Source organism: Mercurialis annua, linkage group LG1-X (genome assembly GCF_937616625.2).
Source record: "Mercurialis annua linkage group LG1-X, ddMerAnnu1.2, whole genome shotgun sequence".
In the NCBI taxonomy this organism is placed as follows: domain Eukaryota; kingdom Viridiplantae; phylum Streptophyta; class Magnoliopsida; order Malpighiales; family Euphorbiaceae; genus Mercurialis; species Mercurialis annua.
This window is the reverse complement of record NC_065570.1, coordinates 59816693-59843370: the sequence shown is the minus strand read 5'-3', so window position 1 is coordinate 59843370 and position 26678 is coordinate 59816693. Positions and strand designations below refer to the sequence as shown.

Genomic DNA, 26678 nt, shown 5'->3' with positions numbered 1-26678 from the left:
AGTCCAACTCGCTGGTGGCCCAGCCACTCGATACGGGGACTTCCAGGCTACACCGTAGCCGAGTTCACTCTGCGTATCGAAATCATAACCCAATCGTAAATATCATATTCATCAACAGCTCCCAGCTGTGTCAAGTCATTTCTCAATGCAAACATACTAGACTGACTCGATACTGGTGATCACACAGCCTATTGACACCCAATAGGTAGCTAGTTTCTTCGGATCGCATACTAGTTCTCGTATATACATTTGATAGAAACATATAATATTTAATCAAATCATCTAACATGCGATGCGTAAAAACAGTATACATATCAATATAAAATAACTTTATATGTATAATACACGAAAGTAAAGAGCAACTCACAGTGACCGCAATCCAATCACAAATATGGTCGATGAAATGATATGCCCTTGCTATCCCACGTCTACTGACCTCTCTGCTCTGACACGTCTGATAAATAATTAATGTTTAATGATTAGACGTGAATCTCGTATTCCTATACGTATAATGCTTTTAAGTTTTAAGGTTTAGTTTCATTTCGATGAAGTTTTAAGGAGTTTTCAGGACAGTGCGCAGGTGCTGCCTGCACACTGACACTGTTTAGTAAAACGAAGATCTCTCCCAATTGAACCGTCGGATCGAGCTGAAATTTGACGGACGCGTTCCTAAGAGGCAAATCTATAAACTGACCGTTGGGATTTTGAATCTGCCAAGTTTAGGGTAGTGTGCGAACGCACACAGTGAGTGTGCGAACGCACACCCTAAAACTTAGAGAGTGTGCGAACGCACACTCAATGTGTGCGAACGCACACTCATGACAGCCCCCCGGAAAGTCGTTTTCCGGGGCTTTTCAGCTATCCCGACGTGCTATACATCCAACTATACGAAACCCGCATCTCGGTTTTCATTAAAACGCTATAATAACTTCAAAAACGTCAAATTCAATCCAAACAAAATCCTAACTCAAAACAGCCCTTAAACTCATCATTATCAAGCTAAAAACCGACCTATTACCTTGATTTGATGCTTAGGGTTGATAGAGGCTTCGATTCTGAAGAAATCGCCGCGAAAATCGCTCGAATCGGACGACGAACGGCGAAACGGCGGCGAAACAACGGTATCGATCGTTTTCTTTCAATTCTCTCGAACTCTCTCTGCTTCTAATTCAATTTCTTTCTTTCTTATATCATTTGGCTAAAGTGCCATTTTAGTCCTTGTCCTTCTTGTTTCTTACCATTTTAAACTTTTCAATCGTACGATTTAGTCCATAACTAAATCGATAAACTCTTAAATTATTATTGTTACGTATTATTTATGTCCAATAAATAATACGAAGCTCGATATTAACACTTTGCCGTCAAAATTCAATATTTCTATTTCCGACACAATGTGGCTAAATTACCACTTTGGTCCCTGAACTTTATTTTGGACTTTTCTTGACATTTTCTTTTCAATTCCAATTCTAAATTGGGAATTGAAATATAACTTTAAATTTTCTCATAGTTAATTTCTCAAAACCGACCTACTTGAAACTTATTTACTTTATCTTTTTCAGAAATTCTTCTGATATCACCATTCTGGCGAATCAAAACTGGACACGTGGTCCAATTAGCTAATTAAGTATTTTGGGGTATTACATTCTTCCCCCCTTATAAAAATTCGTCCTCGAATTTTCATAAATTTTGTTGGGATCTTAACTTATCCTTACAGTTTCCTTGACGTCCATTAATACGTTTTGATCACAGCTTTTCCTTTTATTTAACTTTAGTTTTCCATGCACAGCTATAACTTCATATTTGTTGCTAATCGATTGTCTATTCAACTCTTGATAGTTGCTTGCTGTTAAATCGTTGAGAATTCTCTTACTGGTACCTTCGTCTCATCTGTTATCTTTTCCGAGATAGAATGGTTCTTGGACGTATTCTTGATGTCATATTCCTTACATCATTGCCACCTAGTTGTCACTAATCATAATCTAATGTTTTCTCGTTTCATCATTACATTCTTAGTAGCCATAGGGTTGCTACTCGTCTCCTTTATATGTGAATGGTCACGACGTGCCAATTCATCTTGATGACATACTTACTTTATTCATATTCCTATGAATATTTTCTCTTGTAATCATAACTTGCAGTTATGATCTTTCCTATCGTCTGTAGTTATCACTTTCCTTTCTTAACTGGTTCTCGTCATTTCTTACTCCTTTCTATCATTATCTGGCACTTCATTCCTAATCAACCAATCTCTTTCATCTTGCTCCAAGTCTAACACATTCACTTGTTTCTTAACGTAGTTGAGCCTACTACATCTTTTACTATCTTCAATCTCTTTTTCCCTTGCTCTTTTTAAACTATCGTGAACTTCACGTCGTTCTGTTGGTCGTGATCCTTCGTCCTTTACCATTGTCTTAAACGTTTCCTTTCACATTACTTTCGGTTATATAGCTTATACAGTTGTCCTTGTTTACTAGTACTACTCGTATTCTTATCCTCTTCACTTCCCTCTAGTTGCTTCTTTGAGGTTCGCCTCGAGTCTCTTATTGACTTTTCCGCTTACGATGTTCTTCCCTTAAATCACCTTAATCTCTGACTGATTCAACAGACCTTTAATATTTTATATACTTTTGTACTCAAATTTCTTATTGACTTATCAGTCAAAGCTGTTTTTCCTTTACGTCACAATTCCTTATCCATGATGACCTCATAATAATCTCACACATTTCTTTAATATTTAAATTTCTTAAGAATCCTTCTTACTGTATAATCAATTTCCTCTTTTATCTTACACTTCAGTTTCTTACTTCCAATTAACTCTACGACTTTACTTTTGCTCGTTAAGATTCTATCTTAATATTGATTATAACCGTTCCTCAGCTTATCTTATTTTGTCCTTCATCTCCTTCTTGAAGTGTTTTCCGACTATTCTTAACATTTTAGATTGCACTTGACTTTGTAACTCCCAAAATTAGGGAATAGTTTCGATTCTTGTTGTCCTACATTCCTTATGCTTCCTTAGCACTTATAACGCGTTTCTAATTGTCTTTTAAACAACTTGATCTCTTTATACTAATACCGACTTTTGTCTTGTCTCTTACTTGTTATACCCTTTCTCGTTCTTATGACATTGTGGCTCCTTAGATACAATTCACTCCTATCTATCCAATAGCGATGAAGTATCATCTCATCCTTTGCTTACTGTATTCGCTACGTCTTTCCTTCATTTATAATAGCTCAATTAATGCTGTTCCACTCTGATAATCTTTCTGACGTATCTCTAGAACTTTCCACTTCTCTATTCATCTTACTAAATCTTAAGGGTATATGAGTCCCTTCATTATACTTTCTTTCATCTTATCCATCATTCTTATATTTACTGACATGTATACCTATACGTGTGCTTTTGTCCTTATACTAGAGTTTCATAACTTAACTCTTCTCTTTTCTGTTAACACAACTTATAACTCTTAATGCTGATATTAGTGACTTCACCTAATATCAGTCAATTAGCATCACTTATCTTTTGAACTATCTACTTTCAAACTTTCACGTCTTACAAGATTATCTTCTTCGTCGTTTTGTATTCCTTCTCCTTCTACTTTTATATCTTCAAACACTGATATTGATAAGGTTATATATCCTTAAAATATCGCTTGATGTTCATCATTCATATTATCGTCTTTTATACTTTTAATTTCTCTCCTCCGATATGACTCACGATCGCAGTATTACTTATCTCAACATAATGATATTCATTATATTCTTCATTCTTGCATTTTCGTTGTATTTCTTTCGTTTAATATGACTCTCTGTCATTTCATCCTTTACTTTATCATAAGGATAATTACTATATCCTTAAATATTGCCAGCGCATTGCATCTTGACTGCGTTCGCTCTCCGGCAATAACTCCTCGTTCACATTTCACTGTAGCTCCCTTAACATTATTGCAATTATCATTAACAGGGCTTTATTCTGTTATTGGGATTTGCTTTTATATTTTTATTCTTATTTACTAAGAACATTTTATTATCCGTCGCAGAGTTTCACATCTGAGTTCACTTACTAATAAAAGATTTCAAAACATCTTTTGGCTGGCCAGCTCTTTTAAATCACTTTTCATAAATCGTTTGAAATCATTAGTACAATTGTAGCTCAGAGTGATGACACCTCTCATCACCAAAGAGTTGCTCAAAATCGCATTTTTCTTTATCATTGTAAAGATATGATGCATGATCTACATTTCGAAAATCATTTTCTTATGTATTCCTATCGTGATTATGCAATGTCATATGCGATGTCTGAGCACAATCGTACTTTGAAAAATCTTAAGAATTCTTCATACTTTTCATAAAACATAAGTTTACTCCAGGTTGTACACTCTGCGACTATTAACGGCTTTCTTTATTATTATTGAGTACATTTCAAATTTTTGTATTGCTGTCACCTTCTGTCATTTTCCTGACTATTCTCCTATCACATCAATTCTTTCTCCATATCTCCGATAACTTAATTTAATTCAACATTTTCTACTGCTGTAATCACCACAACCACTTCTTTAACACTCTGTACCATGTTATGTCCTGTACAAACGCAGGTACCGATGTTTCATATCGATTCCCTGTTGGTAACCCATCTCTTTCTTCACAACTTCTAGAACGTAATACAGGAATTACGTTCGCGATAAATGTATTATTTATCGTTTATTATATTATTGTCTTTGTAAATTATGTTTATATATTCATTCTTTAAGCACGTGTTTGTCAATATCGCTTCCTATAGGCCCTACCTATCTGAGGTATTATCCTATAGGTACATTCTACTCGTTATGCTCTATCATGCATGCAGTAAACATATACACAACAATGCAACATATAAACACAAATACTCAAAGCATATTAATCATTTATGCCTAAGGGTGCCTGATGTGGAACGCTAGGTTTCCTAATAACTATTCCAGTGTGTCGACCCTTAACTCTTCTACTGGAGTTGACTCCGCCTCTATGCACGGAGTGGGGGTAAGTCCTAATACCAGAGGATTGACAAGTATAATCTGGATAGAACGTACATCTGAAAAAGTAGGGTCGAACAGGATTGCCATCCCACTCGTGGTCAACCTCGATCTTACGGGCCATCATAGTGAGCGTTCCAAAGTGCTCGTGAACATACTCGTATAGCTCATCAAACTCTGGTCCTAATCTCCTGACATATCTACGATTAATTGTCTCATTATCTTTATCTAGATCTGGGACTCCCTCGACCATACGTAAAAAGTCAGTGAAACACAGTCCCACTGGTAGTATTCCTCCAGAAAAGGAGCGCATTTGTCTCCTAACCTGATTCAAAACCCCTTGTGCCTGGCCATTTACTAGCCCTCCATCTTCTCTCAAATTGCGGTACCTCCGCACGTTGGACCAGAAATGTTTACTTCGGTACTCCTCGACGTCTGACTTACCTGATAACTCTTCTTCTTCAAAGTCCTCTTCTTGATGAACTTATTCTGATTCTTCCTCACTTTCTTCATTGTACTCCATTTCAAGCAAGTGAGTTCTACCTCTAACCCAAAAAGAACTATCAATTTCTGATACTGACATGAAACCATTCTGATATATCTCAGGTGATCTCCTAGCATCTGAGTGTAATCCATTCTGGTGGACTTCAGATGGTCCGCCTATTTCGTTGTGAAATCCATTTTGACAGATAGGAGGTGCTTCCTCCCATTCCTCTGCAGCATGTGACTGAGCTCCGTTCTGCCCAGACATGCTAAAAAGAAACAACTCCAATGCCAGCGACCATCTGAGCCCTCTTTTTCCTTGCTTAACTTCAATATCATCTCGTAAGGCATCACAAACAGTAAATTCAAATCAATCTATACGTAATTCGCAAATACGTAATCACTGAATATCCCTTACACAAGTAATAAACACTTAGTTGCCTTATCCGCTCATACACACAAATATTCATCACTTCTCCATTTAACCATCTCGGTTCGCACGCTTTATGGAACTTACTAATAATGCACACATCAATCAAATGCAAACAACTAAGGTTTGACTCTCTTGCTGCAGTAGTTCCTAGGTTTACTTACTGACAGAGTTTCACAATTCAGACAGACATCCAAAACAAACTAGCAGTGGTAACTGGACCAACTGCTCTCAAACAATCATCAAAACAACTCGCAGTGGTAACTGGACCAACTGCTCTGATACCACAATTGTCACGACCCAAATTATTGAGCCGCGACCGGCGCTAGGGAACGGGAGTGGTAGCTCCGGAACCCGTAGCAAGCCTTAAATCACTATTAATTTTTCGCAAATAATAAACAAATAACATAAAGCAACAGAAGCAAGTATACATAACATGTATACACAAACATTCACACTAACTGTTCTGTTATCCTCGCGGGCTCTGGTTACCGTACCTCGTACGAACTGGCCTCGCGGTACTATATACCTCAGTTAGTGTATCCAACATATCACTGGCACCTAGTGCCGTGCACAACATATAAAACACGTAGCCTACAAAAACATATAAACTGGGCAGCAAGTAATATGCACACTCAATGTGTACTGCTGTCTAGGCTACGACTCTGTCACACGGGACCACTACTGCAGCATTCACAGAAGTCAGATACTAAACATATACAACTGACTTCTGGACTTTAAAATTGGCCTCTAGCTAGGTCCACATACTAAGTACCTGAAAACATCAAAGGTGAGGGGTCAGTATTTGGGAAAATACTGAGTGAGGTTGCATTTTACTAACGGTATTAATTTAAAAACATAGCATCGCATCTCAAGAAAACAATAATATAAAACATATAAACATGTATTCGATCCGTGTGAAACTAATATCCTAGCATGCGACACATCTCTCGAATAATCATATATCATTCAACCCAATCGTAAATATCAATTGCGAGTCCAACTCGCTGGTGGCCCAGCCACTCGATACGGGGACTTCCAGGCTACACCGTAGCCGAGTTCACTCTGCGTATCGAAATCATAACCCAATCGTAAATATCATATTCATCAACAGCTCCCAGCTGTGTCAAGTCATTTCTCAATGCAAACATACTAGACTGACTCGATACTGGTGATCACACAGCCTATTGACACCCAATAGGTAGCTAGTTTCTTCGGATCGCATACTAGTTCTCGTATATACATTTGATAGAAACATATAATATTTAATCAAATCATCTAACATGCGATGCGTAAAAACAGTATACATATCAATATAAAATAACTTTATATGTATAATACACGAAAGTAAAGAGCAACTCACAGTGACCGCAATCCAATCACAAATATGGTCGATGAAATGATATGCCCTTGCTATCCCACGTCTACTGACCTCTCTGCTCTGACACGTCTGATAAATAATTAATGTTTAATGATTAGACGTGAATCTCGTATTCCTATACGTATAATGCTTTTAAGTTTTAAGGTTTAGTTTCATTTCGATGAAGTTTTAAGGAGTTTTCAGGACAGTGCGCAGGTGCTGCCTGCACACTGACACTGTTTAGTAAAACGAAGATCTCTCCCAATTGAACCGTCGGATCGAGCTGAAATTTGACGGACGCGTTCCTAAGAGGCAAATCTATAAACTGACCGTTGGGATTTTGAATCTGCCAAGTTTAGGGTAGTGTGCGAACGCACACAGTGAGTGTGCGAACGCACACCCTAAAACTTAGAGAGTGTGCGAACGCACACTCAATGTGTGCGAACGCACACTCATGACAGCCCCCCGGAAAGTCGTTTTCCGGGGCTTTTCAGCTATCCCGACGTGCTATACATCCAACTATACGAAACCCGCATCTCGGTTTTCATTAAAACGCTATAATAACTTCAAAAACGTCAAATTCAATCCAAACAAAATCCTAACTCAAAACAGCCCTTAAACTCATCATTATCAAGCTAAAAACCGACCTATTACCTTGATTTGATGCTTAGGGTTGATAGAGGCTTCGATTCTGAAGAAATCGCCGCGAAAATCGCTCGAATCGGACGACGAACGGCGAAACGGCGGCGAAACAACGGTATCGATCGTTTTCTTTCAATTCTCTCGAACTCTCTCTCTGCTTCTAATTCAATTTCTTTCTTTCTTATATCATTTGGCTAAAGTGCCATTTTAGTCCTTGTCCTTCTTGTTTCTTACCATTTATCGTTTAAACTTTTCAATCGTACGATTTAGTCCGTAACTAAATCGATAAACTCTTAAATTATTATTGTTACGTATTATTTATGTCCAATAAATAATACGAAACTCGATATTAACACTTTGCCGTCAAAATTCAATATTTCTATTTCCGACACAATGTGGCTAAATTACCACTTTGGTCCCTGAACTTTATTTTGGACTTTTCTTGACATTTTTCTTTTCAATTCCAATTCTAAATTGGGAATTGAAATATAACTTTAAATTTTCTCATAGTTAATTTCTCAAAACCGACCTACTTGAAACTTATTTACTTTATCTTTTTCAGAAATTCTTCTGATATCACCATTCTGGCGAATCAAAACTGGACACGTGGTCCAATTAGCTAATTAAGTATTTTGGGGTATTACATATATAAAGACATGAGATATACCTACCAACATAACTGTTTCGACAAGAAAATACACGTTGCTGAGCCTAGACTGATTCAGGCATCGAAAGTGTCTAGACTCCATCAATTCTCAAGCTTAAGATATAAAAAGATAAATAAAAATTTATTAAGGAATACAAAATAAAAAAAAATACAATACTTAATTAAAATGTTAATAATTTTTTTGAATTATTATAAAATAAAAAATACATATTTAGCTATAAATAATTTTATTCTTTTAAATTTAAGGCTTAACCCATCTAAAGGCCCCTGTACTTTATACTTTTTTTCGTAGGTCCTTATACTTCATTTTTGTATTATTTGGTCCTTCTAGTTATCTATTTTCGATTTTCAGGTCATTTTTGAGTTTTTTTTCAGTCCCTCTACTTACAATTGTTTTTTCCTCCAGTCCCTATACTTACAATCTTCTTTTCCTCTAGTCACACAAAATGACTGAAAAAAACTCAAAAAGGACCTGAAAAATAAAAATAGGTAAGTAGAGAGATCAGATAATACAAAAAGAAAATATAAGGATCTACGGAAACAAAAGTATAAAATATAGGGGCCTCTAGATGAGTTTAGCCTAAATTTAACTCTTTCAACTATGATAAAGAATAAGTAAAAGGAGAAAACAATTTATTTTTTAGCATGATTAAAAGATACAAAATAAAAATGAGATTTGCTATCATCAATGGTAAACAAAATTTACGATCTATACCATTAATTATAAAATAAACGGTATAGACTAAATTTATTTAGAATTATACTTTTTTAATCTATACTATTTATTTTATAACGAGCAGTGTAGATTCATTAAATTTGACTATTTAAGTTGAAATAAATTTGAGAGAATTTTAATTTCAATTTTTTCAATTTTTTATATATTGCTTGTAGCTAAAAAAATAAAGAAATGATTATAAGTGGTTATGTTTTTTTAAGAGCACCAAAAAATATAATTTACAGTATTAATTATCCTAATCTCAATTTTAGCAATGAAAAGAGAATGTTTTTCCCACACAACGGACGTGCCACGTTATTTTTACAACAAGTCAATAACCATCTGCGATAAAATATCTTTATTTATTGTTTATTACTTTATCATTAAATATTTACACATGGCTAACGCTTCATTAGTTTGTTGCACGAATTACGTAGCACAACTCTTGTGTTGTACTCCCTCCGTCCCAATAAAGTTGTCCACTTTGCTTTATCACACAGTTTAAGAAAAGCAATTATTGTTTATAGGTTTTATAAAATTTTCCTTATTTTCCTTATCATACCCCTATTTAATATAGGACCCGCTTGCAATTTACTCATTAGTTTATTTTAAATAGGGGTAATATAGAAAAACTAAGTGTAAAAGTTAGTTACATTTTGAAAGTGGACAAGAGTTTTGGGACAAAAAAATTTCTCAAAGTGGACAACTCTATTGGGACGGAGGGAGTATATTTATGAAAAGATATAAATCTCCAATTTCATGAAATTTAAATCATACTAACATCTTAAAAATAAAATGAAAAATACATCTATTAAACTAAAAGCAAGTTAAGGCAAACTGAAATTGGAAGGGTACGATGATTAAAAAAAATAAAATAAAAAAAGGGTGGGGTATTATTTAGTAGCACTAAAGTCCAAAGCAAAGCTAATCCCGGAGCTTATCTGACGCGATGCACTGACCTTGCAGTACTCCTTTCGCTCTCTGTGTCAGCTGGCGGGAAACAAACCAACCATCGCCTCCGTTACCTTAAAGCGTTACTCTTCTTATAAAGGGGCCGCCACGTGTGATGTCGTTCCTGAATTTCTATGAATTTCCGTTCCGTTTTCTTGATAAACGGAGATTCTTTCTTTTTCTTTTCTCTGCGAGTGAGAGAAATGAAAGGCGACATGGATGGTGACAAGACGGAAAAAGAAAAGAGTGGGAGTGTGGGGCTAAGTATTGGGGCCACTCATCTTGATTTCCATTTCCATGCCTTTTGGCAGCCTTTTCATATATTTTCAAAATTAAAAACAAATGTAGAATTATATTTGATCTTAAGTCAAGCTCAAATTTGCAATCTTGCATCCTAATTATGAGTGTTCTACAAAATTACATGTACATTGATTCTCTCCTTTCAACCGGTCCAATTAGGACTACAAACGAAGCGAGCTGCTCGGCATCCAGCTTGATAAAAGCTCCGTTCGTGTTCATTTGTATCCTAAATATATCGAGTTCGAGTTTGATTTCATTTTCATTTAGTTAAACTAACTGAACATGAATAAAATAATGTTCGGCTTGTTTACGTTCGCGAACAACTCATAAATGAGTTCGTTTAATATTTGTGAACAAGCTCACATTTAAGTTCGATAAAGTGCTCGCGAACATGCTCATATAAAGGTTCGATAAATAATTCGCGAACATGCTTGTGTAAAAGCTCGATTAAGAGTTCGCGAACTAACTCGTATTAAAATTAATATAATACATTTTTTTAATTTATATAGTGTTATAAAAAAATACGCAGTTACTATTGATGTTTTAGATTATTATTGGTTTAATTTGTCTTTAAAATTTTATGATGGCTATGTTTTTTGTTAATGATGTTTTGATAATCGTTGATTGGACATATCGTAGTACTTTTAAATTTAATTTTTTTGGATAATTAGCGTGTTTGAATTTTTAACATATAAACATATATAAAAAATTAGTTAGTAAATAAATTGAAAAATTGAAAATAAATTACAATCCAATTAAGAAATAAATAATTATTTATTTTCTAGATTTAGTAATTTTGATATTTATAAATATTTATAAATAAGAAATGGAACTACATTTTTATTTTTTTATTTTTTTAATAAAAAATTTGGATCCAAGTAATTGAATTGATACATGTGATTGGATTTTTAAAACACCGCTAATTATACAATGTATCACCGTCCATCAATCAAGTCTATATTTGTAATGGGCCATTTCACCAACCAATGCCCACTCAAGCATTAGGGGGACCACCAAAAGTTTTGGATGCTTATGTGTTGTTACTTTCAATGTCTTATATTGATTTAAGGTTCATTACTAATGTAAATCACTTCTTCTTAACATATGTCCAAACCTAAACCTGAAAGTACTCTCCCAAGATTAGCCTTTTCAGGTTTTATTTATCATTCTCTAATCAACTCTCTAATTATTATTTGTCCATCCTAATTTAGTTTCACTATTAGACTTTTTTTTCCCTCACTCATATGTTTCCATTTATTTAATACTATCTTTGTCTTCTCTTCTTAAGAAAGAATCTATTTTTCTGATCCAAAGTCTAAATTCTCACAGAAGCGATCTTAGCCCACAGCTTGAGGATGTCATTTCAAAATTTGGGCTGGTCCAACTAACTGTACATCACCTAGGCCCTTGCAAGCATGTACCCAAATTCATAAAGAAAATTTGTAAAAAAAATATTCCGGTTTTAAATATTAATTTTTTTACTCTATTTTCAAATTTTTTTACTCGTACTTTCTAAATTTTTTAAAATACTATAATTCTTTTAATTGTTTTAAAAACGGTTGCAAATTATACTGTTTACAAAACTGTTTCAAAACCTTTGAAAATTCTTTTAGAAATAGTAAAGAAATAGTTTTTTTTAAACAGTTGTATATTGTGCTCTTATAAACCGTTTGAAATTGTTTCCAATTACTTTTTTGAACACGCTGGAATAGATTTGGAGCAGAAAACCAGCGTTCGAGAATAAAAAATAAAATATGAGATGCAATGGATTAATGACCTTCAAGTTATAGTTTGGGGGTTAAATTTTACAAATATTATAATTCGTCAAGTATTTTTATAAAGATCTCATTCATAAATCTATTATTCATTGTATTAAACTTATCAACTTTCCATTAAATCCGACGACGGAAATGAAAAAAAATAAAAAAGATAAAAATAATATAGTCGATGACTAGAAAAGAAGTACGTACAATATAAATTAAAAAGAAAAAATATTATCAGAAAGAGTAGAATGAGAGATAATTAATAGCTAACGGTCACCATGCGGTCTCACACTCTACCCTTTTGGTTTCCTTCCTATATATTATTTCCTTTTTCTTTTTAATATATAAGTAGCAGCCAATTACAGAAGTTTCAGGTGTTAATGTTTTAATGCATTGTTACCCTCGAAGGTTCTGAGGAATTGTTACTAGATTTCAGTGGTACAAATGCCAGCCCATTTTTTTTATCAGAGGTAGAGCTATTCTATGTTAGTTGTTAGCGGGAGTTAGTAAAAATTAGCATGCAATTTTTAAAGCTAAATCAGGCAAACCATAGTCTGAAAAAAATCAGAGGTCAAACCCTAACCTCATACAAACCGAAGGACTTGGCCATCAGGCCAAGCTTTCAAATGCAACGCCAGCCCAAATTTGAACCGAAGCAAAATGTGAAATGGGATCTAGCTAAAAGCCTAAAACATTGTTCATTTCATACTTCATAATAGAATGATCATATATAACTCATTTAGGTACAGAAAAAACAAATTCATTGTTTGTTTGATCAGTCAATCAAATGGCCTTTTGGGCCATGGAAATCGTTCAATTGGGGATTACTCGACAGTTTTCTCTATGGGCTAAAATTAGAGGTCAAGATAGTTGGGATAACTACAAAAATACCCTAAAATATCATTTAATTACAAAAATACATACTTAGTCCACTTTACCAAAAAATTGAAAAACTTTACATAAAATACATATTTTTTTACTGTAAAAAATTTACATTTTTGATACATGTTTAATACATATATGATACATTATCAATACATATCTATACCGTACGTAAAAAGTGAAAACTTATTTCGTATTTTTGTAAACTTTTTAGGTATTAAATGTAAACATTTTGAGAAGCATGTATTTTGTAATTTTTTCCCGTTTTTTGAATTTTTCTGTAATTTTTCCAAGATAGTTTGATTTGACTCGTTTAACTCTTATTTTAGTCAAAATTAAAAATACCGATTTAATAAATTTTCAAACGAAAATAAAACCATATAGATAACAAACCGGTAAGTTTGATTTTATAACTTTTTCTTTAAATTCAGTGCAAACCGTAGTTAAATAATTATTTTATTTTATTTATCATTTAAAATAAAATAATAAAAAAGTTATCTATTGATCATGAAAATAATGTGTATATTTATATGATAAATAATAATAATGAGTAACAAATTAAAAAGTATCTCATACATTTGGATCATTCTACTATACCAGTGACCTATATATACCACTTCAATTTAATCTCAAAAATGGTATAAAAGGGTAGGTGGTACTGCAGAACTAGCCCATAAATTTTTTAATTATATATTTTATTTTATTTTGATAAAAGGTACCGGAGCTTATATTAACACCAAACAACCGCAGACTATAAAAATTCACCAAAAACTATACAAGCGAAAAGGCCAAAACTGCATCTATGCTATGTACAACTTCGATTTTCATATAATTGAATTAATAAACTAGAATTTGTTTTCTTCATAAATAGCTTCAACAGAAGAACATCATTCCTTATCATCTTCAAAATATCATCTGCAATCATCATAATCGTCTCAAAGATTATCTAGTTCCTTCCTTTCCAGATGTGGTAAATGGCAGCTATGAAAGCCATTCTTCTCATTCTAGCAAGAATGCTCTTCCCGCTAGTCTTCTTGTTAAACCAAGACCACTCTCGATTCCAGCTACAAATCTCTTTGTTAATTAGACAGTTGCAGAAAACCTTCTTCATGACAGCATTAGTCACTCTACAATTGAAAAAAAGATGCCCAATAGTCTCACTGTCAGAATTACAAAACACACAACAATCCTCATCAATGTAGCCCCATTGATTTATATACCGGTTTGTTTAATTTTGTTGATTTATAATTTTTGAAATCGAAAAGCAGACTAACAATTAAGGTTTTTAATTTTTTTAATCCAAAATCAAATGATTCATTGTTCAAACTGTAATTTTGGGAGAAAATTAAAGAGTAATTGGAAAAACTGTGTTTATTTTCTCAAATGACAACTTACTAAAATCTGTACATTTTATGTCATTTTATGGGGTTAATGACCATTAAATTGGACTTTTGTTAATTATTTCCAATTTTATCACCCAAAATGATAAAATTCCCATTTTATGGCTACCAGACCGCGGAACTGTTCCGCGGTTTATGTAAACCGCGGAACAGTTCCGCGGTCTGTCCTACGTGGCTCCTCGCTGGAGGAGCCACATAGGCAAAAGCAGACCGCGTAACACTTACGCGGTTTGCATTGCCAACGTGGCAAACCGCGTAAGTGTTACGCGGTTTGCTTTTGTGCAGCCAGGGAATTAATTCCCTGGCTGCACTGATTGGGAGAAAATTCTCCCAATCATTTTGATTTTATTTTAAATGATTGGGAGGTTTTCTCCCAATCATTTAAAAAAAAATTAAATAAAAATTTAAAAATGAGAAAACTTTTTATTAAAAAAAATTTACGTTTTAATTGTTGAATTTTTTAAATTTAAAACATTTGAATTAGTTAATTTTTTTTAACATTCTACAAAAATAAATTTATAAAATACTACAAAATAATTATATTAAATTTATAGTGATGTGCCGAATCCCCGTAAAACTGGCCAGAAGAAGAAGGAGGACCCGATGAAAAGGGCGGCGGTGCAGAGCTGGACCCCGCGTAATAGTAATGCCCTCTGAAAGGATGAAAAACCACTGGGGGAGGCATAGGATCAGTCGGACGCTGAGGTGGTGCAGGGGGGGTGACGCCGCTGTCGCCGTCGATGTCGCAGTGTAGTCGGATCTATCGGCGCGTCAGGTATGACTGGTAGTCGATGCGGCGGTATAGAAGGCTCGATAGGGGGCGATGTAACATCACGGCGGTCCTCTCTAGTGCCTCTCTGTGTGCTGGCTGCGAACCGCCGAAGCTCAGTGTCAACAGGAGCATCCCTACGTACACGCTCCACAAAATCGGCCTGCAAATAACGATATAATACGTTAAAAAAAGTAGAAAATTAACCCACAATTTATTGATTAATTAATTGAAAAACGTATAATTTAAAAAAATACCTGTGCTCCGAGCTCAGCGCCCTGTCGTGTGATCCAGCGACGCGTGACATACCGAAACCAATCCATATACTCGGAATGATAATGAGGTGGGTCCTGGAGGGGCTGTCCTGAAATTACAAACCGGAGTCGGTCGTCCCACACACGAATGTAGTGAGAGTGTGTCTGGATCCAAGATGAGCTGCTCTTCAGGGTAAGGGAGTGTAGTGAGTGGTCCTGAAGTGGGGCGTCTGGAATACCCTGCTGCAGTCCGAACTGCTGCAGAACTCTGTCTGCCTGGTGCCACTCCACAATATGAAAATAAATAAGTGGAACCGTGGCCCGCCAAAAAGCGCGCCCATCTAAACAATACGCTGGGATAGTGTCCAGCATATCATCAGTGTACGGCTGCCAGATAAACTGCATGTATAAAATACAAGACATTTAGTATTAAAACATTCCCACAATGAGCTATTTAACAAACGAGATAATAAAACCGAAACATAATTTCTTACATCTTCGTAGCGAGATGTGTCAAGCCGAACACGGATGTCAGGCAGCGAGTGTCGAGCCGCACGGCTGGCGTTTCTCCGGCCTCCCCATCTGTTATTCAAGAACAACAACACATTAATCCGTCAGTATTTAAGAAATAGAATAAAATTAAAAAATATTAAATAACAGTAAAACACACCTGTCGCCCAGTGGTAGATGTGGTGAAATAGTGGGATCGGCAAGAGCGGGAGCAATAACTCTAAGTCGGTCCAATGCCCACAGCTGCAGTATCCACAACGGCCCGCCCATGTTGCGGCGATTCGCAGACCGCAACGAACATGAGCAAAGCTCGTGATATAAGTAAGCCAGTGTCGCCGATCCCCAGCTGTAGGTCCGAACTGCCGCCAAGTCCTCTAAAAGTGGAAGAATCCGTAACGAAGTCTTTCCACTACCGAGGTCAGTGAAGCACAATCCTGTGACAGCGAGCAAGAGATACGCCCGTGTGTACCGATGGACAAGCTCGTCAGTCGCCTGGTCTGGTAATGCACTGAAGTCGGGGAAACTCTCTAGGATCCAAGAAGTCCGGACTGTGGAATTTGCAGGCTTTTTAGGATATCTGCCCGCAGGAATCCCCAAAACCCTCTCTGCCACTGCAGCCCAATCATGTACAATACCTCCTGTAACAGCATGACCGTCTACTGGTAGTCCGGTCTGAATGGCCACGTCCTGTAGTGTAACTGTGCACTCTCCGCCGGGTAAGTGAAAAGTGTGGGTCTCCGGCCTCCACCTCTCCACAAGGGCTGTGATCAGCTGCATGTCGACGTTGTAGTGACGCATAGCAAAACAGCCTGCAAATCCAGTAGGCTCGATCATCGACCGAATACGGTGGTCCAACTTAGCGAACGGCAGAACAGCGCTCCTTCTAGTCGTACAGCTAGCGCGAGACAGAAATCCCTCGTCAGATCCCTGAAAAAAATAAACATTAAGTTAGTTCAAACATTTAATGAAGTTGCAAACATTTAATGAAGTTGCATAAATCGCTAAAAAATCCAAACGTAAGTTACCGTGCCATCCCAGACATCCTGAGAGATATGGTCATGCTGTAAAAAAAGTAGCGCCGGTCTTTCAGGACCCGGCTGCATGTGATCGTGAGCAGCTGCCATGCCTGCAATTTTTTGAATACAAATTATTAAACAATTAAATCATAATAATATCAAACACTTGTTCACAGATAATATGAAACAATTAATTAAAAATAACTTCATCAATTAAACGGTCAAGTAAAAGTGTTACAAGAGTTTGTTATTTAAACTAAATAACTAAACAAACACAAAATAGAATGAGCTGCCAGATTTTCAATTTTAATAGAACACAAATGGAATTACAACATCCTTAGTACATGATAAATGGAAACAGAAATTCTCACATCACTGAACTCTAAAAGGACATGAACTAAGGTTATGACCATATGTAAGACATCTTCTACAGTAGTTGCTATTCCGCCTGTCCCTAAATGTCTGGTCCATTTCATTCCTACGCCTACTCTCAACCGGCCTACCCTTCTTTCTCATCCACTGTCTGTTAGGAACAAATGGAATTTCAGTGGAATTTATCCAACGCTTTCGATTCCATAAGGGTTCAAATGAAACAGAGCTCCACGCTAAGATTCCGTACTCGCATTTGTAATACCATGAAATGTAGTCACGGTAGTTCTCTCCGTATTGGTTGCAGGCAGCTATCGCATGGGAGCACGGAATTTTCCACTGTTGAAATTTTCCACAGGTGCATGTCCCGTCCAGTAGACGAACTTGTTGTGTATTGCCACCCTTTTGTCTTACATTGTCCAACTGGGTCAAGACATTGAATACCTTCTGTGCAACGTTGAACTGTGAAGCCGTATGAGTCCTTGACTTATTTTCCCAAGTCTCCATTCTGTGTGCACAGACTGGGGTCCACATGAAACCGGATGCCAACCACATTTTGTAGTCGTTCACATGCTTGATGAACACGGAGTTGACCTTGTTAAATATTGCTTCCAACATGGCTGTGATAGGGAGCCCCCGAATGTTCTTTAACATCGCGTTGACCGACTCAGCGTAGTTTGTTGTCATCACACCATGCCGCATTCCAGACGTGTCGCCACTCATGCTCCATTTTGTAACATCAAGGCGGTCAAGATACGCATAACCCTCAGGTGAATCCGCCTCTATCAATGACATGTACCGATCTCTTTTATGCTCTTGGTATGCGCGTCCTACACGTCGATTAAACCGTCAATATTTTCCCATCAACCAAAAATGTATGTATTATATTAAGTAACAAGAAAATTACCAGCTTTTTCAGCAAGCTTTTTGAGATATTTTTTCTTGAAGGCATTGTGGAAGTTGCTCACTAGGTGTCTAATACACCACTTGTGGGTATCACCCCCCCACTCAGGGCCCTCCATGGCACTCATAATACCGGAGCCGCGATCAGATATGATACACACCTTTCGCTCACCCAAAACATACCTCTTCAACATCCTCATGAAATACCTCCAGGATGCGGCAGTTTCTGACTTCACAATTGCAAAAGCTATCGGCATGATGTGATTGTTCCCTTCAATTGCAGAAGCAATCAGCAAAGTCATTTCGTATTTTCCATATGTGTGGGTGCCGTCGATGTACACCACAGGCTTGCAATACTGAAAACCCTTCACCACTGGCTCGTAAGTCCAAAACATATGCTTGAAAGTTCTGAATTGTGGATTGTTTTCAATTGGTGTACCTGTGCATACACCGTTATTAGTAATTATTAAATCGAACATATTTTTAATAGTCGAAATTTTTAAAAAAATTACCGGTGGCATGCCAGACTGTCCTGGGATTAGCAACGGTGACATTCGTCATAAAATTGCAAATCTCCTTGAAAGAGTCGTCCCATTGTCCGAACCTGTTTGCAATGGCCTTTTCCTTGGCATACCAAGTTTTTTTGTATCCAGGCCTAACTCGCAGTTTTTGAAAAATGCCCTCTTGAAGCGTTTTAATCCTAATGTCACGTTGCAGATGCAATTGCGTGTCGATGTGGTCAGCTATCTGTCGCGCTCTTAAATTGCGATGGTCTTGGTTCATTGATTGGCCGCTGCATTGGTGGGGGCCGTTATATCTTGTTATCATCCAGTCTGACTCGCCTTTTAAAAGCGACGCACGCAACCTCCAATTGCAAGTGTCATTGTTCACACACACAAGAACTATTGTTTTACCAGTTGTTTCACTGCTCTTGTATTCTTTATTAGCTGCAATGTGATAACTCGCCGCGCATGTCTGGACAGCATACCTCGAACTAAAAACCATCCCCAATTCAAACTCTTTGCCTGCTTCCCATATTGCATTTTCTTTAGGCCACAGATTCATATTGACACACATGTCGTCAACATTCTGATGCGTGTACTCATGAGGAAGGCGCGACTCAAAATGATCTGTATTTTGTTCCGACCGACCACCGACATTCTCACCATGGGTGCCATCTCCATTATCACCACCGATGTCATCATCATCATCATTCTCGTTGTCATCAGCAACGGCCCCGTAGAAGTGTTCTTCTTCCTCATCCTCATCACTAAAATCATCACCATCGTCTACATCCGCACAGTCGTCTACATCCGCACAATCGTCTACATCTACAGAGTCGTCTACATCCGCACAGTCGTCTCCATCCGCACGTACTTGAGATAACGGATTGTACACAATATAAAACTCAAGTACCCTCATTTGTGGCGTCCGCGAAACATTACGCCACATTGCTTGCATATGAACATCTGTCTCCATAGGAAAACCATCATATTTTTGAAATCTTCCATGTTCATCGAACCGAGGCACTCGTAGATAAATCTTCACTATCTCGTCACCATCCTTCAGCCCAATTACCCTTCTAATTACGACTTGTAGTTGTGCAAAATTCACTACACTCGTCAGTTGAACCAGTTCTGATTTACCAGAAACATAATCAACTCCACCCGGAGTCGATAATATTGTACCATCCCAATAAATTTTTAGGGCTGGCAGCTCATTTGTCGTCATTACTACATTAAAAAAATATAATTTTAACTACATTTTTAGGGCTGACAGCTCATTAAAAAGAGGGTTACTCTCATTTAAAATATAATTCAAATATTCTACATGTCAAGTTCAAATTTTTAATAATTAGCCGATTTAAATGTAAATACGAATATTTTATGTTAACTTTTTCCCCAAACCTACAGTTATAAAAAAATTATATTTTCTCTAAATACTGTTAAAAACAAATACCTATTATATTTAATTTTTTAGTATCGAATCTATTTATATAATATAAAATATAAATTTTAATATTTTCACTAATTCCAACCTAATATAAAAATATTCTAAAAATTTCATATATTCGATTTTCTAATTTTAATTTACTCTATTTTACATTTATATAAACTTTATACACATTATTCTAATTTTATTTACACATTAATCTAATTTATTTTATAATATATATTTATTTAACTAACTACATTTAACTAACTACATTTCAAACACTATTTTAATCTAATTACATTTCAAACATCATTTAAATCTAACTACATTCAATAATTAAAAATAACATAAATTTAAAAAACTCACCCGATAATTCCGCCAAAAATTAATATTCTCCGCCAAAAAATAATATTCCGTGCAAAAAATATCCGCCACGAAAAATAATATCCCTTTCCGAAAATAGACTCCGTAAAATTTTCTTCACAATCCCGAAAAAGCTTCAAAATTTATCTCTCTAACCTCTCTCTAACCTCTCTCTACATTTTATTCTCATAGTTTTTTTTTAATAGTGTGAGTGAATAAGGGGGAAAAATTTCCCCCTTATATAGTGGTGTAGACCGCGGAAATTTTCCGCGGTCTACAACCACTCAGTCAGGGAATAAATTCCCTGGCTGCCAACTACTCAGCCAGGGAATTTATTCCCTGACAGAGGGAATTAATTCCCTCTGTAAACCGCGGAAGAGTTCCGCGGTTTACAGTGACGTGTCACTGTAAACCGCGGAACTCTTCCGCGGTTTACACTGACGTGGCCCCATCTGCGTCCAGATGGAGCCACGTCTGCAGACCGCGGAACACTTCCGCGGTTTACAACAAACCGCGGAAGTGTTCCGCGGTCTGGTTGGTATAAATTGGGAAAATTAGCTAATCTCAAGCTAATTTTAGAAATTTTCTTAATTTTCAAAATAAAAACGTCATTAACCCCATTTTATGCTTTACACTTAATGACCCAACTGTTTTACTTAGTTCATTAAATATTTTTTTTTAAACAAACACGTGTATCTTTTTCTCTCCATTTTTCTCACTTATTATTTTTCTTCACTTTTTCTTTTCTCTCACTTGTCACTTGTCTTCTTTTTTTCTTAGCTGCCAGCGGTGTTGCCTGCGACCTGTCTTTTTCTTCTCTATTTCTTTCTAATTTTTTTGATTTGTTAACTTTAAAATTTGATGAGAAAGCTTCAGTGCTAGAGTAGACTACACTCAAATTCTCAGCAATAAAAGAACCGAATTTATCATCCTCCCACCAAAAATTTAACGAGCGAAAATGATCACGACTCCAAAGCTGATCAAACTATATTAGGCCAAGTTAGAACTTACAGAAGCAGAAATTAAGCATCTGTCAATTTGGAATTTCGAGGTAGAATTCTACCAAATTAATAGGAGTAAAGGGTCAGCGCGCCCCCTAAACTTGTGACACAGAATCATTTAATCTAATTTATACTTTTTTAGCAACTAACCCGAAAACTCTTCATTTTTAGGTCAAATAACCCCATAAATATATTTTTAAAAAGCGTATATTACAAATCGGAGGTGAGTGATGAAAAAAAGTAATTAGATATCTCCCCTAATTGTTGCGATATAATTATTCTAAACCTATTTTTTAAAATAAAAATATAAATTATGAGGTTATTTGATCCAAAAATGAAGAGTTTTGCGATTAGTTGTTCAAAAAAGTATAAATTGGATTATATGACCCCGTGTCACAAGTTCAGGTGGCGTGTTGACCCTTTATTTAAATGAAAAGCCTTTCGTGGAGCAGTAAATCTAACAACTCAAAGTTGTTAACAAAATCACGAAGCGTCAACATAAAAACAGTGAAGCTAACACCATTCAACCTCTCTTCCGGAATCAATGTTCGTCAAAATCACCACTAATAGACATTGTACCCATGAAACCCAATAAACTGCTAAGCTCATTTCATAACAATAATCTCTCAAAAATCATGTTGCTGGCATAAATAAGAATGTGTTTATAGCAAACACTATAATAGAAAAAATCTAAAGCAATTTATCTAGCATTCTTCAAAATATTCACATTTTGCAATAAAATTGAATTTCAAATAATCAAACCACCTGATGCACCAATAGAAGGGACCCAAGCATACTCAAAATCCAAATTACGCTATAAATTTCTAACAAAAAGATCATCAATATTTTCTTTTTTAGATTCAACCAGATCAATAAAAGATAAATTGAGAATATTAACCAAATTCCGTATAAACTTCTGTTTCTTGCTATTTAGCACACCACCCCTACAATTTCAAGAGACAAAAGTAAGAGGCAAAGACTTAAAGAAATAGAAAAACCTCGAGACAGTGGAGCCTCAGCTCACTGTCTATCCTTATGCATCCTCTTCGATAGAACGGCCAATATAGCTGTTTTATCCTCAAGTTTAAATAATCCTAGATCAAAGCCGATCCTCCAAGTATTATTAAATTCAACATCAATCCCAACGCAGTGGAAATCACTGCAGGAGACGCATGTAACCTGTTCATGTTGATAATATTGCCATCTGAAATAGTCATCTCCTCATCTATGTGACTAGCTGAACAAGAATGAAGTTGCAAAATCTTTAAATTGCAGCGCTTGACATTCAAGAAGATTCATTTTCATCATGAAGGAATGGATGATCAAACAAGATCGATCAGATCTCCATGCATTTTGTAATATTTGGAATTATTCTTCTAATCCAAGTTTACATCATTTTACATTTCACCCCATATTCAATATTAAATTCATGCCTTCTTTGTTTACATTATTTTTTCTTTTAATTCTTATAATTTTTGAAATATATATAAACTGAGAAATAACTTCTACAATTATGGGTTTGAATAATAGAATATTATATTCATAAATTTAATTTGATAATATATTTATATACACAGTGGTGAAATCAGAATTTTGATTAGGGGGGGGATTTTGTTGGGCTATTTAAGAAAAAGAATATGACGACCGTTCAGCAACTTTTTTTAAAAAGAACAATTAGGACAAATGTTATATCCTTTTAATTTTTTTAAATTTTTTTCACTGAACTAAAAAAAATTAAAAACAGGTGGAGAAAAAGAAACGGAAAACACTTATAGAAGAAGATATGAAAAACTAAAGGGCTAGGGGTGAGCGAGAACCGAACCAAACCGAAAAACCGAACCGAACCAAACCAAACTTTGTTGTTTGGTTTGTATTTTCGGTGAAAATGGTTTGGTTCGTTTTCTATTATAAGAAAGTTTCGGTGTTCGGTTTGGTTTGGGTGTTATGAAAACCGAACCGACTAAAAAACCGAATTAATCGAACTTTAATATAAAATATATATATTTTAAAAATAATATACATATATACTTATACTTATATTTATATGTTTTTTGTCTTTATATCTTAATAATTGTTGATATATGAGTTAATAATTATTATTTAAACATATATGGAAGTTTATTAGACTCTAATTATTTAATATTTCAATTAATTTTAATATAAAAAAATTTTAAAAAATAAAAAATAGTGAAATTCGGTTTTAACCGAACCGTATCGAACCAAATTTTTTGGTTTGGTTCGTTCGGTTTTTTCACCTCAAACTAAAAGTTCGGTTCGGTTTGGGAATTTTCTAAACCAAAAACCGAAAAAAGCGAAAAAATTTCAACCGAACCGAACCGACCGTTGCTCACCCCTAAAAAGAGCTATTTAAAAGTTTATGTATATTATATTTTATTTGAAAATTGTAATGAAAGTGCCAAACGACCTGTGGATTGGCCCCTCCAACTCAAAGAAAAATTAGTTGTAGCGTTGAAAAATAGCACTGCAACTCATGAAGCTTCCACTAGGGACATCCATGGTGGAATCAAAAGGGGGCGAAAATCGGGTACTCATTCAGATCCTTAGAGTATTGCCGGTGAGGCAGGGCGTCCGCCCCTGTGTATCCACAAACTCAAACTCACTGTTTTTTATTACTTCTATTGCTGCAATACATGTATCAAATTTGGATAAGAGGCCAGTTTTTATATTCATAAATGTAATGGGTGAATGTTTGTGGCATATACAATAATAGAAATCTATGTTAAACCATAATTAGCAACGTAGACAATGATAAATCACCACCGATGTGTGGCATCATCAAACATTCCAGGCACAGTATCTGAACTTTCAATCTCAACTGATACCATGACGGCGTCATAATGAGGAGGGAAAATCTGCAAATATGGTCTTAATGTTTACTCTAAAGTGCAAATATACCCCTCATGTTTTAGTTTTGCTTTTAGACTCTTCAATAAACCAATTTCTAATATCCGTTGAGTGAAAGGAATGGAGCCAATCTGACAGTAAAATATAAAATCATGTTCAAAATAAAGTTACATTTGAACAGAATAAACTTAAAATTTAAATTTCACTCTTTGTCTTCTGAAAAAATAAAATTAGATGAAAATTAATGGCTTCCCCTGCATCTCTAGCTGAGAATTCTCGTCCGATCCAATCAGCATTTTTGAAAAAGGGGATTCAATTTCTGTACAATAATTACTACTGCATTGTACAACGGTCGGACTCTGCAATACACCCACTGACCTTGACTTGCTAAGTTTTATCATCGGAAGTTTGACCGCCACGCCTCCTCCGGCCTTGATTCTTCCATGGTAATAATCATCAGATCGGGACCCGGTTGATTTTGATCTCATTACCCGCTCACCAATCATTCCTTTCCCATACTCTACACTCGATACTTTGCTATTTCTCCTACTCCCATTCCTCACCGTTTTATTAACATTAACACGCTCTTCTGTTAAATCAACAACTCTATCAAACTTCGGCTTATCTTCCACGCGCCTCCTCAATCTATTCCATAACAGCGGCGCGTTATATCTTCTGTTCACGTATTTTAATCCTTCCACTACTTCTCCCATCCCAGGTCTCCTCTCAGCCGTTGATCTCACACACCTGGCAGCCAAAACACTCAAAACCTTTATCATTCCGGCATCCACCGGCGAACCGATACGATGATCACAGATCGCTGAGGAATCGCCTCTTTTTATCAACGGAACCGCCCAGTCAACGATGGAAGGAGGACTGTATTTCACATCGATCGCATTTCGACCGCTAATAATTTCCAAAAGTAAGATTCCAAAGCTAAACACGTCACTCTTACAGCTTATATCGCCGGGAGCCAGATAACCGGGATCAAGATATCCTAACGTACCAGCCGGAGGCGTGCATTTGACGCGCACATCCTCCACGTGGCCTCTCAGCGCAAGCCCGAAGTCACCCAACCGTGCTTTCATCTTCTCGTCTATTAAGACATTAGATGATTTGATGTCTCTGTGAATAATCGGCGGTCGGGCCGTGTGTAAAGCCTGAACCGCTTTTGCCACTTGTAGAGCGAACCGGATCCGCCTGGTCCAACCGGGGGGTTTGGAGGTGGAGTGTAAAAGCGAGCATAGATTACCATTTTGCATATACTCAACGACAAGTAGTTTACGGTGATGTTTGGCGTCGGAGCAATAGCCAATGAGATTGACGAGACGCGGGTGTTGAATTTTGGACAAAATCTCAATCTCGTTTTCAGCTGGTGTAGAACACGTGGAGCAGTTAATGTTACTGTTACAGTTATGATTGGAATGGATGGTGATTGACTGGTTCGGATATGCTTTTTTGACGGCGGCTATTAGTTTGCCGTCGTCAAGAACGGCTTTGTAGACAGTACCATGGCTTCCTTTGCCGAGAAAGCTGTCTGCAGAGAATCCATTGGCGGCTTTAACAAGTTGATCGTAGGTAAAGTGTCGGATAGGAATGGGTTTGTTTGATGAGGATGACGATCTGGTGGTTTTGGGTTTGTTTTTCCGTTTACTTCTGCGGTACTCCGGCCAGGTGTAGGGATCGCAAGTAGCAATTGCAGAGTCTGCATTGCAATTAGAAAGATAACCCATGGAATGATTAGTGGCAGTGATGCTTTGGGAGAAAATTGAGATTGGAAATAATAGCGGCAAATGCCATAATTAGTACTGGTCCAAATAAGAAGTGAGAAAGTGTAAAGGCGTGTACTGTTTACAGCTTTGGATGTGATAAAATAAAAGAGACAGAGAGATGTGAAAACAATCAAAGCTTGAACTTAAAATATGAGAAGTTTAAGTATTTTTTTGTTTAACTTCAAAATTACAATGCAAAAGCGTGCCAGCTTCTGAGGAATTTCGTGGGCTTGGATTTTAAAGGTGGTAGGAGTGGGGTGAAGTATTCATTTCAACTTTTACTTTTGCTTTTGAGTAATCTAATGTTGATAATTGGAGA

General features: G+C 36.1%; 4 protein-coding genes across 4 annotated transcripts; all 4 read right to left on the bottom strand.

Moving 5' to 3' along the window:
- Nucleotides 1–15165: 15165 nt before the first annotated feature.
- On the bottom strand, nt 15166–17357 carry LOC126673261 (serine/threonine-protein phosphatase 7 long form homolog). Its single transcript, XM_050367377.2, has 5 exons — nt 17161–17357; nt 16296–17062; nt 16120–16207; nt 15629–16024; nt 15166–15534 (listed from the first exon to the last, which is right to left on the bottom strand). Exons 1-5 carry the CDS (start codon nt 17257–17259, stop codon nt 15292–15294), a joined length of 1593 nt encoding a protein of 530 aa, XP_050223334.1. The 5' UTR covers nt 17260–17357; the 3' UTR covers nt 15166–15291.
- Nucleotides 17358–17436: 79 nt separating this feature from the next.
- On the bottom strand, nt 17437–19071 carry LOC126674126 (uncharacterized). Its single transcript, XM_050368510.2, has 2 exons — nt 18428–19071; nt 17437–18350 (listed from the first exon to the last, which is right to left on the bottom strand). The coding sequence occupies exons 1-2, from the start codon at nt 18975–18977 to the stop codon at nt 17524–17526; spliced, it is 1377 nt and encodes a 458-aa protein (XP_050224467.2). The 5' UTR covers nt 18978–19071; the 3' UTR covers nt 17437–17523.
- Nucleotides 18981–20154, bottom strand: LOC130015185 (uncharacterized). Its single transcript, XM_056104891.1, has 2 exons — nt 19058–20154; nt 18981–18999 (listed from the first exon to the last, which is right to left on the bottom strand). Exons 1-2 carry the CDS (start codon nt 20152–20154, stop codon nt 18981–18983), a joined length of 1116 nt encoding a protein of 371 aa, XP_055960866.1.
- A 4565-nt stretch (nt 20155–24719) lies between these two features.
- Nucleotides 24720–26678, bottom strand: LOC126665437 (serine/threonine-protein kinase-like protein At1g28390). The gene has a single exon (XM_050358259.2). The coding sequence runs from the start codon at nt 26318–26320 to the stop codon at nt 24818–24820; it is 1503 nt and encodes a 500-aa protein (XP_050214216.1). The 5' UTR covers nt 26321–26678; the 3' UTR covers nt 24720–24817.

Coding starts and splice junctions, on each gene's coding strand:
- LOC126665437 (XM_050358259.2), bottom strand. CDS start 26,320: ATGGGTTATCTTTCTAATTGCAATGCAGACTCTGCAATTGCTACTTGC.
- LOC126674126 (XM_050368510.2), bottom strand. CDS start 18,977: ATGTCACCGTTGCTAATCCCAGGACAGTCTGGCATGCCACCGGTAATT. Junction 18,351..18,427: donor AAAGCTTGCTGAAAAAGCTG/GTAATTTTCTTG, acceptor ATCGACGTGTAG/GACGCGCATACCAAGAGCAT.
- LOC126673261 (XM_050367377.2), bottom strand. CDS start 17,259: ATGGCAGCTGCTCACGATCACATGCAGCCGGGTCCTGAAAGACCGGCG. Junction 17,063..17,160: donor AGGATGTCTGGGATGGCACG/GTAACTTACGTT, acceptor TATTTTTTTCAG/GGATCTGACGAGGGATTTCT. Junction 16,025..16,119: donor ACACATCTCGCTACGAAGAT/GTAAGAAATTAT, acceptor TTATACATGCAG/TTTATCTGGCAGCCGTACAC.
- LOC130015185 (XM_056104891.1), bottom strand. CDS start 20,154: ATGACGACAAATGAGCTGCCAGCCCTAAAAATTTATTGGGATGGTACA.